The 15434-nt window shown below is 44.1% G+C and overlaps 1 protein-coding gene across 1 annotated transcript; it reads left to right on the top strand.

The window, feature by feature from the left end:
- Nucleotides 1-817: 817 nt before the first annotated feature.
- Nucleotides 818-14980, top strand: si:ch1073-429i10.1 (delta(14)-sterol reductase TM7SF2). The gene is made up of 12 exons (XM_031573312.2): nucleotides 818-1096; nucleotides 2503-2558; nucleotides 2793-2904; nucleotides 3276-3463; nucleotides 12491-12545; nucleotides 12657-12851; nucleotides 13056-13159; nucleotides 13278-13397; nucleotides 13602-13770; nucleotides 13865-13945; nucleotides 14032-14154; nucleotides 14732-14980. The coding sequence occupies exons 2-12, from the start codon at nucleotides 2532-2534 to the stop codon at nucleotides 14890-14892; spliced, it is 1335 nt and encodes a 444-aa protein (XP_031429172.1). The 5' UTR covers nucleotides 818-1096; nucleotides 2503-2531; the 3' UTR covers nucleotides 14893-14980.
- The last annotated feature ends 454 nt before the right edge of the window (nucleotides 14981-15434 follow it).

Here is a 15434-nt window from a genome sequence, read left to right as displayed (position 1 = left end):
GTTTCCACAGCCATCGGCGTTTGCAAGCAAAGGTCATACTATGAGAGAGAACATTTGGTTACTAAACATCAATTTGATAAACAGATAAAGAGATACATTTAGGTAAACAATCAACAGTATGGCCACTTTAACTGTCAGTATTACCATATTATGATTTAGATGGAGAGGGAGAGGGAGTTGCTGCCTGGCAAGGTGTATAGGAATTTTGTTATGTTATGTCTAACTTATGAGTTATGTTTAGTGATGGTTGGCTGATATGGTGCATGCACATTTTAGTTATACAAGGCTAGCAAGGGAGGCAGGATACACAACAGTGCACATCTGCCTGGCGAAAGCCACAACACATGGCGCATGCTGTACCCGGGATCTGTCCTTCCCAGTCCAACATGCCCTTCTGTAGCCCAATGGTATTGCAAGGGCGTTTTTGTATCGCGTTTTTGTTCGGGTTCTCCTACACGCTTGGACAGGGAGAGGTATTTAGTTGGTTGTAAACAATTAAAACAGGAGCTGTGAACTGTTGAGATAAGAATGTAGTCACTTTGTTCATGTTCGTGACTATTGTATTTATATAGCTCCAGAACAATGCATTGTCTCAAGGCGCTTTACAAAGCCCAGAGCCTGAACCCCTTTAGTGCAAGCACAATGGCAACAGGGGCAAGGAAAAACTCCCTGTTATTCAGGAAGGAACCTTAAGCAGAACCACGGCACATGAGGGGGGGACCCATCTGCTTGAGATAGCCAACACACTACTACTACTACTACTACTACTACTACTACTACTACTACTCATAATAATAATACAAATAATAATATTACCTTTTGAGAGACCAGGGCTTGCCCATTGCCTTAAGAGAGATGGTGTGTAATTTGCAAATTCGTTGAATTTCAGCATGTCTCCTGGGAGACTGCAATCAGTTGGAAGTATTGCAGGAGCATATGTTGGTGCAATACTGAGTGAGGGCCGTTTGGCCCCACAGAGGAAGACATACAGCCTCTTGCATGCTGTGACAGATAGAAATAAAAGTTCCAACACCAGGAGTGGAGTCTTAGCCACCTCTCTCACCTCTCTGTAACACCTCAAACCAGCTGACCACCGGTGAGACAAATACTGTTTAATTTCACAGCATTCCTTTGTATTGGATTACATTATAGTAATGGTAACAGTTATATGTTATGTAAAGCATACTGAAATCAGGTTAACACTTCTCAGAAATGCCAGTCAGTAGAAATGGATCTGCCAGTCCTTTTTAAACAATTTGTTTCTCAGAAAATATACAATTTAGGTGAGCCTCTTTTGTGTTGTGGTATATATTCATGTATGTATGCTACAACCCTTGAATCACAGAGAAATGTCTTTTGTTTTTGAAATCCTATTTGTCTTATTGCAGTAACACTACATTGATAAGTCTAGAGATCGTTAATGCTGTAAAAGACTGGTGTGGCTGAAAACCGCTCATTTGAATGCAACATTGAAACAGATATACAAAGGCCTTCCCTTCTTTGTTCCAATAGCTCATTATGTCAGGTAAACTATTGTGTTAAAAAGCTAATTTACCATTGGAAAGCCCTTTGCAATCAAAACCATTATACTGTTTAAGGAAACAATAAAACTGTCTGCTTGAGTATCTGGAGCATCAGCATTTGTGGGTTTGATAATGGCCTGAAAATAACGAGACAATTCAACGAAGAATCTAAGATTGCTCAATGTAAGGTCAGCACAGTCACAGAATTTCAATCCTATTTAGCTTTTTGAGGAGCAGCTTGACTACAAAGTCTGAAAAGTGCCTAATCCAACTTTTGTGAGGCAGCATGAGTTGAAATTTCTGAAGATTACCTCAATTTATCGACAACAAGACTGCTAAAGGTCTACAAAGATGTAAGCTGCAAATGGAGGATCCTTTGATGAAAGCAACAGTTCAAGTTGATATCATTATTGCTAACCTTTTCAATGTCTTGAATGTCTGATTGATTCCAACTCTTTATGTCAGTCTAACCTAGCCAAATATACTCTTTGCTGTAGAAGCAGAATGTTATACAAGGAGCTACAGTACCAGTCAAAAGTTTAGACACACCCTCTCAATTAATGTTTTTTCTTTATTTTTATAATTTCATACATTGTAAATGAAATGAAAATTTGGCTCTTTTGAAGCATCTAAAATATAAAACATATTCTGGTTTGTTTAACAATTTTTTGTTTACTACATAATCCCACATGTGTTCTTTCATAGTTTTGATGTCTTCGGTATTAATCTACAATGTAGAAAATAATAAAAATAAAGAAAAAACATTGAATGAGAAGGTGTGTCAAAACTTTTGACTGGTACTGTGCGGCGAATGTTAATTAAAGAGGCATTTCACTAAAGAGCGTGCATTGATACATTCTAGTTAGCTTGTTAACTGAATTCTTTTTTCTGTTTTTGCAATACCTCATTGATAAAATTACATGCATAACTTTTACTGGGGGAAATACTTCAGCACTAAACTTCTCATTCTGCTTTCAAGGTTAAAGCAAGGTTAAGCTGAAGTATAAGATGAGTGAACACACACATTTGAAGCAGGTCAGAATTACTTTCCCTCTCTCTCTCTCACACACACACACACACACACACACACACACACACACACACACACACACACACACACACACACACACACACACACACACACACACACACACACACACACACACACACACACAAACACACACACACACACACACACACCAAGCATCTGAGCACACTTATTTCACTACAAAAGCTATAATTTTCAAACTATTAACTTTTACCTGACAGCTTAATGGCAGTGCACCACACTGTGGCATAAATGGGGAACAACACAAAGAAGCCAATGATGACAAACCCAGCAAGGAGATGGTGCAACAGGAGGACACTTGGAGCACCGCCCGTGAGATCTGCCTCCTCTATTGGATGTTGGCTATGTGTCTTTAGAGCTGTTTGCAACATACTGTACCTATAGTGGTGATCTTTTTGTTTTAGCTATGAAATTCCAGGTGTGAACAAACACTGGCATTTCACTTGTATGAGACAGGGCTTGTTTCCTAATCAATCTATTCTGGATGTTTGCATAGACTAACGGCTATAGACTGAAGAGAATAGGCTGGTGTTACTGACCAAGTAACGTGATGTCTTAAGTGTGAATGAACAATATGTCTCTCTCTCTCTCTCTCTCTCTCTCTCTGTCTATCTATCTACGATATAATATAATATTCTTGGTTACAACATCCATCTCATAGCTCTCCAATGTTCTCATCACAGGCATCATTCGAGTGTGCACCCTGATGACACCATTAGTAATGCTGCTGTATGAAGGCTGTCTCCATCCCTCTAAACCCTGGACCCTGCTGGGTGAGACCAGCATGCTGTTGTGGGACTGGACAACACTGCTTGTGGTTCTAATATATACTGTACTGCAGGGAGTTCTCTACCATCTACCATTTGGCCAAGTAAGTCACTGAATCATTGAAGTGTGATTGCACAACTGGTCAATTATAATGACAAACACCAATGTAACCTGCATTGTGTATACAAGCACATTCCCACACAGCACCCACTCGCAACCTCGGGTGTGCCAGCAAGGAGGCTAAAACCTATAGGCGCTAGTATCTGTCGCTAGCACTCCCCTTGAGGTGTCAGGGAGTGACTTTTACTCACTGCACAACACTGTACCTGCTGGCTACTGATACATTCACATCCATTGTCTACAAAAGTTCAGGCAGCCTTTGCTTTTGTTTGCCTTCGGTGATTTAGGGAATGTATTGAATCAGAGTCCTTTCGTGCACATCATATTTTCCACAGTATATCAGAACTGTTATGTGAATATGATGAACTTTTGATGGACTAGAACAGTGGTTCTCAAAGTGGGGGGGCGTGGACACTCTCCTCGGGGGGCACGATGTCACAGACGGAGAAAAAAAAAACGTTGCGGACCTATCACTGGTTAGTGTAAGCTCCCTCGGTGGCGAGATGCAAGGGGCTGGACTGACACAAACAAATCACAGTTTACACCAATTAAAATGGAGAGTTATCATTTCAACGTGAGTTGCACCTATGCTTCCGTGTATAAAAGTAACCGCAGGCATGGTAAGCGCTCAACCTCACTGAATTGACACCCTGCAGAGTCCGTGCGATCTCTCTCGTTTCCTCGATCATTCATATATTCATTGCTTTATAAACAGTGGGTTTCCGGGACAATTATGGCATTCATGAAAGTTTTCTCATCTGGGATTTGTTCTTAACCTAGACCAGTGTAGGTACACTGGAATTCGTCCATTGTGGTTGACTTTAATCAGTAACTTGTCTATGGGTTCCCCCGGAAACTACGTCAGGTTTTACCTGTCATAAAAATGTAACCTGATGCTTTTCTTAACCACGCCCACCTGAGCGTGGATAATAGCCGCATCTCCCCAGATGTGACCCTCTCTCTGTCGGCGCCCACCTGGCCAAGACCTCTCTTCCTCTCCTCATCTCCAACACCGCTTGGAGCACACCGTCACACGGTGAAGAACTACTCTCTTTGTTCTCACTTCTTACGGCCGACATATGCCTAAGATTTCAGTCACCGAACTGATAAGTGAGACGCAGTAAGTTTAGCGAAAGCAGCTAACGATAGACCTGCTAGCTAACTCCACACAACGGGAACAAAAGGCAGACTGCACCGTTCTGAGCGATCAAATCCTCCGATCTAAACTGCAGGGACACAGACATCACAGCAAGGACAACTTTCTCCATTTACGGACGGCATCATCGCTTCTCTGCCTTATCCACGTCGGACCAGCCCAACACTTTTCCCAAAGGACTGGTAACTCTGACATTAACTGGGCATTTAGCTATCCTAGCTATTCACAACCTGGCTAAGCATAAGACTGTTTACATGCCATTGTTCATGTGTTTCATATGTTTTGTTTACTGAACGTAACTGTGATATATATGTTCATTGTTAGCTGGTAGTTGGCTTCGCCACACCATCTAAGGGTTATCGTTAGGATTGCTTCTCAGACACATCGAGTCTTGCATGCATCACTAACCATTTCCCTCTTTCCTAACATGGCACCTTAATCGCGCACGATTACACATACATTGGCCTTCACATAGCCTCACACGCGAAGAGAATACTCGAACTTCGCGCTGCATATAGGCTCGTCCTTGTTCACATCACATGTATGTTCGCGTACGTGCACACACATGCACGCGGAACTACGGTGATCAGACAAAGGAACACACACACACATTCTTTCTGGCGCGCTCCTAACAGCGCAACCCCGAGCTCACAAGCTCACACACACACTCCCTCTCGATTACACATACACCTATTCCTTCAATTCATTGGTTAGTTACATTTAGCTAGATTACATATTGTGTGTTATTTCCTTATCATTGTGTAAATAAATACTTTGATTTATATACGCTGGTTTATTTAATGTTACACAAGAATGGACGTTGCCAACCTCTTCTATTCAGAATTCTAATGACCTTCAACTATACTATTAGTAAGGTAACTTTGGTTGTAGTTATTAATTTAATTATTAATCAGAGTTCCAAATTGATATTATAATATATTTTATGAGACTGATATATTTAACGAGACTGATTTGTGGATTATCATTATTTTGACCACGTGGAGGACACTACACTTTGTGTGGCGCCCCCTAGGTGTTCAACTTAATTGATCTGCCTTTGTGTTGAATGGTTGATGCCTGTCCAATCGGGTGAGACTACCAACATATTGTTGCTGTTGCAAGGACAGCACCAGTGTGTCTTGGTGGCCCTCGCAAAGACGGTATCACAATTTACACACAATGTCACCCACATTCACCCGGCTCCTGCTCACAGGGTAAGTTACCTACATAGTCTGGTACTCCCATGTGAGGCTGGTACCAATTTCACCTACACCAGAATTTAAGAACGCTAAATAGCAATGGTAAATCGGCCAGATTGTTCTTAAGGGCTGAATTTGTGAGAAATCGTTGGTGATTGCGTTCACATCAATTCTACAGACATCCTCGGATTTAAATATTTATTATAATAAAAAATATGAGAATATTTGTATCATTAACAATTACGTTTCACATTAATAGTCATGGTTCTACGAGGCATCGTGATGTCCTAAAATAAATAAAAGCACTAGACGAACACTGCAAATGTAAGTGAATAAATAAATAAGCACTAAACTCAATCGCGTGGATATAGCCATAGTGGAATAGAATGGACACATCTACATTCTGCAACAGTACCTCCACCTCTGCACTGGTGAAGTTAGGTCTGCGTTTACTCTACCGGTGCTCGCACAGTCAATTTAGTACACAACATGAATCATCTGTTATGTTTTCTGCTCACTAAAAATGTCTTCTAAACTTCTCACATTTGTGTCTTACGTGGACAAAGGGCAATATGGTGTATCAAATGAATGCATTTGGTAGCACAGAATGCGTTCTGTATACAAAATAAGGTCTGTTACTTGGCGCCCCTTATGACAGAACATCAATGAGTGCATGGTATAAAATAGGGTGATATTTGAATTGAATGAAACCCAAAAGGACTGTATTACTGGTTGTGAAATAGGTGACAATCGCCACAGGTCTGTCCGGTTAGAACAAGAACGGATGCCAATGTTCCAATGAGGTCTGGTTTATTGCACACACACACGAAGTGAAGACATGAAGTGGTTGATGAATGATGCCCGTGAATATAATTATCCCGTGTAAAGGGACTTATATCCACATTTGAGTCCGTGTTTGAACCGTGAAATGATAGACATGAATCCGTGAACTGACTGATATAATCCGTGTTTGAACCGTGGTTTCTATTAAACATCACAAATGACAAATATATACAATTAAATACAGTAAAGATGAACCATTATATGCAAGATGAATGAATATAATATATACAATATGAATGTTACGGCTATACTGTAAATACGAACATTCCATATCTCCGTAACAAAAGTAAATGGTTGAACTGGCCTCGGGGTGAAATGTGGATGCTACAGATGATAATGATGACTGTAAATAACAGATACTATTTACAATGAACTGAACGGACTACAGAGCTAAATGATACATATAACAACACTTACATTCTTGAACGACGCACGGCAAATGATCGCGAATGTCTTTGAATGAATTGAATTGTCCGATGCGCTCCTTGAAGAGGACTTCTCCAACTCCGCTTGACTTGACCCACAACTTGGCCAGAGGAGGGTCGGCCTTATATAGTGGAGAGATGACGGGGGCCTTGAAACTGTCTTGAAACTGTTGAAGTGGCCAAATGGTCAGTGAAATTCCACTGTGCACGAGCCCCACGGAACTCTGGGATCAACTGATAGGCTGACCTTTCATGGACCCCAGGTCCCGTGAGTGGCCGGCACAGTGGGGGTGCACAGCTGGATGCAGCTGGTGAAGCTGCCTTTTTAACAGCCGCCCTCAACTTTGCGTAGCAAAGGTGTTTTCCTGCAATGAGCCAGTTGCATCCTGCAGAAATGATGGGAGACGGATTGCATCGGGCCGCGTGTAGGTCCGGTCCTCGACCTGGATCTGCGCCGTCCGTGTGCTGATGAGGAAACAGCCACACCTGTGGAAACAGAATGCAAAGCGGGCTTGGAAAGCCGCAAGCTGGATGGGTGAAGGTCAGCCATACTGGGGATGACTGGGTTGCTGTGCCATCTTCGGCACTCAGCACAGCCGTGCTGGTGCTTCCTGACGGCCTCTCTCCCCCTCAATATCCAGAACCGTCGCCGTAGCTCAGAAACCACCCTGTCCGGGCCTGGATGCATGAGCCGGCTGTCACCGTCCTGGATGATGAGCTTGGTGATGGGGTGATGAGGATCCAGCACTATGGGGTGCAATGCGTCCTCCTCCAGGGACTCACACCTGCGGAGCCGCCCCCCCACGCGGATCAGTTGGACCTTTGCGTCAAACTCAGGAGCCAACCTGAGCAGTCTGCTGGCTGCAGGGACAGGTTTCCCTGTGGAAAGAAGAATGAATTCCTCCGGGAAGCAGTCTCTCTGAACTGTCCGGAGGAGAGCAAGCTCAGCTTGCCTGACGTCCTCTGCTGCGGGGTCTGTGGGCGTGGCCGCCCCATGACATGCTCTGATAGAGGCCTCCAACAGCTCTTGGTAGCTGCTGAAACCTCCGGGATCTGGAAGAGACTGAGCAGAGGTCACAGAGACGTTACCACAGAATGATGACTTCCGCAGGTCAACAGGCTCGTGGAAGGATGACCCGTCTCTCCCTGCTGGCTGGGAAGGCTTCTTCCTTGTCCTTTGCTGCTCCGTGCCTCTGCACGGATGGACTCCTGACACAGCTGTGTCCTGATGACATCCCTCTGCCTAGGTTTGGTCACCTGACAGCGATGCTCAGTGGAAGGAGTCTCATTACCAGTGAGTAGACACTGAGGGGTGGAGGACTGATGCATGGGTACCTTGAAAGGGCCTTGCAGTGTCCAACCGAGGCGTGTGCGCAGTGCAGCCGGTCCACCTGGTGGGCCTAGGTGCACTCGCTCAACTGGGGTGAGGAGATGAGGGTAGTCAGACCCGATGAGGAGCAGTGGTTGGGCCTGACTGAATGAATGAAGGGGCAGGTCTCTGAGGTGGTGATAGGCTTTCTGAAGGGATTTGACTGGATATGAATGAGTGGATAAACCAAGCTCTGTTGAGGTGAAAGCTTGCTCTATCCTGAACCGTTTCTGAGGGTGAATGGCTGATGCCACAGAGAATGAGACTGACCTCCCTGGCACAGCCCTGACGTCCTGACGGATGGTTCTGAGTGCCAGCTCCTCACTTCGTCCGTGAAGACCCAGCTCCTGAGCAGCACTGTGCAGCAGCATTGTGCGCTCGGAACCGTCATCCAAGATGGCGTATGTCTCCATCTTCTTGTTGCCATTGAATAGGCACACCTTTACCATTTTCAGCAGTACGCTACCACCCCTCCTGGCAGGATCGAGGTAGTACGTCACCGGCTGACTGGCTTCGGGGGCTGGCTTCTCTGGTCTGGCGTTCACCTCGTGCAGCACTTCCAGATGCGTCAGATTGCATGTCTGACATCTGGCCTTGAGGTAGCACTGCACTGTTTGATGATCCCTTCCACACCTCCAGCACCGTTTCCCTTTCTTGATCCAGCTGACCTTCTGATCCTTGGTCAGCTGCTTGAATGTTGTGCACTGATTGAAATAGTGCTGATTGTTGTTGCAGAACGGGCAGTACTTCTGCGGCTGCTCTGCCTTGCATGGTGAGGGCTGTGCTGTCTTGGTGGGCTCGACTGCCTTAACAGGTGAGTCACACCCAAGCAGGACAGTGGTTAAGTGCACGGCTGGGCTCTGATTCGACCTGGCGCCTTTCTGGCGGTCAGGTGGCTCTTCCAGCGGTGCTCTGGAGTGGATGAATGGCACCTCATCCTGCTGAACACGGACCTCCTTCTCCAGCCAGTAAGAAAAGTCCAGCAGTGTGGGGATTGGTGTCCGAATGGGGTCGATGTAGCGTTTGAACTGGATGCGCATGTCATGTGGAAGCTTTGACAGCAGTCGTGACACATGTGACCCACACTCCAGTTCTGTTCGCCCTTCTTTCCCCAGCTGGTCCAACATCCCCACAAGGGCCCGCACCTTTAGTGCGAACAGGCGGAACCCCCTGCTGTCACCGCTCTTCACTGGAGATTCAGCAAGGACCTCGTTGATGCGCTGCAGAGCCAGCCTGTGTGGCTGGCCATACAGCTCGGTGAGTGATGCCATGGTGTTGGTGTAAGGATACCGGCTGTTGCAGTAGGAGTCTGCTATCAGCAGAGCATCCTCCAGCTTCAGGTGGTCGACCAGGATCTGGTACTTGAACCGCTCAGTCGCATCCGCAGGCAGGATGTTCTCCAATGCCAGCTTCAGGCGGGCAAACTGGCGGGGGTCTTCATCTGTGAAGCACGGGATGTGAGGCTTTGGTCCTCTGTAGGTGCTCTCTCGTCGGGGAGGGGTAGGTGGCCCGTCGTAGGGACCCTGCCCCAGTGGCCTCAGTCCAGCAACCGGGTATGATGCTGGGTTGTAAGGACGAGCTGATGAGGTGCGAGGAGGAGTGAATGGCACCATGTACTGCGGTGTTGGTACCTGAGATGGCGGTGCGTGAGCAGCTGGGCTGTGCTCTGGACGCATATGCATGCTCCGCATATGATCAGTCAGCTCAGCCACAAACTGTTGAGGTGGATGATGTGGGCGTGGCACCTGCCACGGAGACGTGTCATCATCTGGTTGGACCACCAGCTGAGTGTGATGAGACGTAGTCCATGGCACACCTTGCAGGTCATCCACTGGCTGAAGGAAGGGCTGCCTGGTTGTCAGCGGCGTGGATGAGAAATCCGGGAAGGGAAGCCTTGAATAGGATACCCCACTGTCTGCGACGTGGGGTCGTCCTCTGGATGCGGCAGCGAAGCTGGTGGTTGGAGCTGGTGGTGCCTCTGATGCACGTGGTGAGAGGGCTTGGACAATTTGCTGCATATCAAGCCTTAATTGCTGATTGTCCTCCCGCATCTCCCTGAGAGCTGAGAGGAATGCCTCTGGGAGTGGGCTTGACTGCTTCTGTCCAGCAGGTGGTGCTAGAGCGTCCACATGGCTGGGACTGATGGCTCCACCAACGGCTTGGTCTGGGAGTGCGTGTGCCTGATGTAGATGAGGCCTCGAGAGCTTCACCGAGTAGTCATCCAAGCAGCTGGGCTGATAACCATCACGGCGAGCACGAGTGTTGTCTCTTGGCATTGACATCTTTACTGTGGTAAATGTAATATCCGGCTCGAAGGACCATATAAAATAGGGTGATATTTGAATTGAATGAAACCCAAAAGGACTGTATTACTGGTTGTGAAATAGGTGACAATCGCCACAGGTCTGTCCGGTTAGAACAAGAACGGATGCCAATGTTCCAATGAGGTCTGGTTTATTGCACACACACACGAAGTGAAGACATGAAGTGGTTGATGAATGATGCCCGTGAATATAATTATCCCGTGTAAAGGGACTTATATCCACATTTGAGTCCGTGTTTGAACCGTGAAATGATAGACATGAATCCGTGAACTGACTGATATAATCCGTGTTTGAACCGTGGTTTCTATTAAACATCACAAATGACAAATATATACAATTAAATACAGTAAAGATGAACCATTATATGCAAGATGAATGAATATAATATATACAATATGAATGTTACGGCTATACTGTAAATACGAACATTCCATATCTCCGTAACAAAAGTAAATGGTTGAACTGGCCTCGGGGTGAAATGTGGATGCTACAGATGATAATGATGACTGTAAATAACAGATACTATTTACAATGAACTGAACGGACTACAGAGCTAAATGATACATATAACAACACTTACATTCTTGAACGACGCACGGCAAATGATCGCGAATGTCTTTGAATGAATTGAATTGTCCGATGCGCTCCTTGAAGAGGACTTCTCCAACTCCGCTTGACTTGACCCACAACTTGGCCAGAGGAGGGTCGGCCTTATATAGTGGAGAGATGACGGGGGCCTTGAAACTGTCTTGAAACTGTTGAAGTGGCCAAATGGTCAGTGAAATTCCACTGTGCACGAGCCCCACGGAACTCTGGGATCAACTGATAGGCTGACCTTTCATGGACCCCAGGTCCCGTGAGTGGCCGGCACAGTGGGGGTGCACAGCTGGATGCAGCTGGTGAAGCTGCCTTTTTAACACATGGCTTCTGAAAATCTAAGCACACATAGCACAAGTGGTGAGGGATGGGTAACATGACCAACAGAGATTACTTGATTGTAAAGCGCAGTTTTTTTTGCAATTCTTCTGACAAACTGCTGAAAGCGTAACTGCTGGTGCAATGTTTATGAAGACAGAGACCGATTTTTCATCATAAGAACAATTATTGCTGTAGCCTAATTAATCTTGGATTAAATGTGTTGGTTTTTGCATACACCATGTTGCCATACTGGATAGAGGGGTTAATTTTGTTCAACAATAGCTACCTACAGAGAAGATACAACTCTCTCACTGATGTTTTAAAGATCTTTGACAAATCTGCCACTATTGAGGCTCTCACAGGTTGCTGAAATGGTAGATACAGTATGTATAGCAAAACAAAACAATCCAAACTGGGTCGTGGAAATAAACTATATTACAGCTGGTTTTGGCATAAATGCTCTCACACTATCATGCAGACTGTTGCAATCCACGTAATGTTTACAAGAATTAGGTTAACACTTACTAGGAAGTAAGGATTTTATTTATCTAGCTATGTAAAGGTCAGTTTAAAGGGACGTTTTTTATCCAAAGCAACTTACATGGGCATCCTGCAGTGGTGGTGTAATGTAAACATCATGGAATGGGGAAAAAAACAACAACCTGTTCATTAGCCTACTCAAAATACTACCAGTACTGCAGCTGACACTGTGGTCATCTCAAACCAGGAGCCTGGTGTTCCATGGTGTTCATCAATATGTGTCTTTCTTTTTGTAGGTAGAGCATGGGGGAAAAGGTAGAGATAGAAAGTTCCTGAAATACAATTGCAACGGTAAGTACAAATGATACCTTAATGTCATTATGACGGGTGTGTTTCAGATGTCTGTACTGTTGGGGTTTTGTACTGCTGGATGTAGATGTTCTTTTCTATATTCTCCAACAGGTTTGCAAGCGTTTGTTGTGAGCTCAGCCGTCCTGGTGGGGATGTGGATCGGTGGTGTGTTCCAGGCATGTCTGATCGTAGACAGGATCTATTCTCTCATGTGTGCCTGCTACATTGTCTCTCTCCTCATGGCCACACTTTTACATCTGCACAGGCGTCAAGAGCACCCATCAAATGAAGTTCACACTAAAACTGGTCAGTGAACTCTCCTTTTCAAGCTCTCATTAGAAACAAAGTCATATCCTTTCATGTTTGAAAGTTTTAGTGGTTTTCAAGTGGCAAGATGTTGACCATATTTTGTGATCAAAAAGCTGTTTTGCTGCTCTGTTTTGGCATGTAGCTAACTGGATCACAAGCCTTGTTCATATTTTCATGGATATTCTTATTGGTTTCTCACAGGACCCCTGCTTCAAGACTTTGCTCGAGGCAAAGAGATTAACCCTCGAATTGCTGGCATTGACATGAAACAGTTTTTCATGGTCAGGATTGGATTTATGGGATGGGTAAATTGAAGCATTATTGCAAGCTGCCACCGTCCCTTGAAAGGGTGTACAATTCTATGTCATTCCTTATAATCTTTTGGAAAAATACTAATACATTTTTTTTCTGTTACATGTGCAGGGTATGGTTGTCTTATGTTATTTATTGGCTGAGATAGAAAGAGATGGACGAGTTTCTCTGCCTATGCTTCTTGTGGTGACCTTTCAACTTCTTTACATAGTGGACTTCTTGGTAGACGAGGTTGGTAAACTGAAGTAATTTAAGGCTTTTAACGCTTGTTTCATTTTTCCTCCCAGAATAATCTGATTGCCTGAAGTTAAATCATAATGGAATTTATACTTTCTTTGCTGTATCAGATATTTGTCAGACAACAACTAATTAAACAAGGCAATTGGCAATGCCTGAAAGACCATACTTTCATATGTTGTGTCACGTGTCATGCAGGCCTCAGTTTTGCCAACCAAGGAATTCACACAGGAGGGTATTGGCTTCGTCATGATCCAAGGAGAATATGTATACATTACCTTCTACTCCAGCACTCCTGCATTCTTCCTGCTTCATCGGCCTCTGCAAATCAGTATCCCCACTGCCATTCTCATTGGTCTTCTCTATGGTACATGGGTAGATTACACTTCATCCACTTCATCCTTGGATATAATGATATTATAAGATGTGCAGAATAACAGTTTTCATCTGTTTCTGAATAGGTGGGGGTTTGGTCATTTATTATTTTTCCAATGATCAAAAGGATCGTTTTCGGAAAGACCCCAGTGATCCTGCTTTTGCCAGTAAATCCAATAAGCATACACTTTTTGTCTCCAGTTTTGTATGTACTCCATCTGTCATGTTATGATTTTTGCTAAATGTACCATAGGTCTGAAGACCATCGCGAGTCCCACTGGACAGAACTTGTTAGTGTCCGGCTGGTTTGGATTGGTTCGCCACCCAAACTATCTTGGTGATATTATGATGAATTGGGCTTGGACTCTTCCCTGTGGTAAGACTTCTGAAGGGGAATATGGGTTACTCTTCAGTTTCTCTTAGACTGACATTTTTTGGTAAAGCTTTGTTCCTTTTTTCAGACCAGTATGAAAGAATTTCTACTTTCTAATAAGCCAATGAATGGGCATCCAAAGCATTATTCTATTCTGTTATTCTACTTCCATTCTTTAAAATGAGTTATTCTATTTGAAATAAGTAATGAGCCATGGAAGAAAATAAACATACATTAATACAAATGATGAACATGGTACACACCACATTTTTTTGGAGAGCTTTTTCCCTATCTACAGGCAACACCAAGGCCATTGCCACTGTCCTTTTTTCCCATGCCATGTTGAAATCCACAAATAAACCCTTTTAAAACCCTGTTTATTAACCACACATTTTATTAGTACTGTGATATAATGTGTAAAATCTTACATATTATGAGCAATAATTAAATACAATTTTGTGGTTTCTAAATATTAGCTCGAGATTTCAATAAAATATCAGCCAGGGTTTTTGGACACGCCTCACTGCTTCCCTCTGTATCATGAGAAGATGTCATGTATTACTTTTGATGTGTCCCTCAGGATTCTCCAGTGTTTTACCTTACATACCAGTTCTCCTGTGCACAAACCAGCTGAGAGAGCGGGCCAATGAGATCGAGGAAGCATGTCAAGAGAAACATGGAGAAGCATGGGAGGAGTACTGTCGTCGTGTGCCATATCAACTGCTCCCTTACATATACTGAAGATGGGATACCAGTACATTCAAAACTGTGGGGTTATACTGCACTATTCAAAAGATGTTCTACTCATTAAAATACAACATACAAAACTCTTACTCGGTATGATACAATCAGTGGAAAAAGTAATCTAGTATCCAATCATAAGGCTGAAAGTCTCTGATATGATCCATGTTTTACTCAAAATGAGTAAGTGATTAATGAATTAATGAATTAAGGAAATTCATACAATTGATTTTAAATGTAACCTCTGACTGGTACACTTTAGCTAACTAAAAACAATCACAGTATTATATGAACTTATGAACTTATAATCAATATTATAACTTAGAATGCCCTATTTGTGGAAAAAACAAAAACCCGTATATTTGTTCCGGTCCCTTCTCTCTGAATTGGCCATACACAGTAGCCTGCATGCCAGACGAATTTAGCCCCGCCCACAAAAGTTTAGGTCGGGAAGTTCGGTCTGGCATTGCTCCATTGGGGAGAAACTATCTCCTCACAAAAATCTGTGAGGAGATAGATAGACCAATCAAATTGTCAGGGCG

The sequence above is a fragment of the Clupea harengus genome, chromosome 9 (genome assembly GCF_900700415.2).
Source record: "Clupea harengus chromosome 9, Ch_v2.0.2, whole genome shotgun sequence".
In the NCBI taxonomy this organism is placed as follows: Eukaryota; Metazoa; Chordata; class Actinopteri; order Clupeiformes; family Clupeidae; genus Clupea; species Clupea harengus.
This window is presented reverse-complemented; position numbering and strand designations above follow the sequence as displayed.

Bases quoted from the DNA above. Each gene is read 5' to 3' on its own strand.
- si:ch1073-429i10.1 (XM_031573312.2), top strand. From the start codon at position 2,532: ATGAGTGAACACACACATTTGAAGCAG. The intron at 2,559-2,792 runs GTCAGAATTACT...TTTACCTGACAG, and splicing joins AACACACACATTTGAAGCAG to CTTAATGGCAGTGCACCACA. The intron at 13,771-13,864 runs GTACATGGGTAG...GTTTCTGAATAG, and splicing joins TCTCATTGGTCTTCTCTATG to GTGGGGGTTTGGTCATTTAT.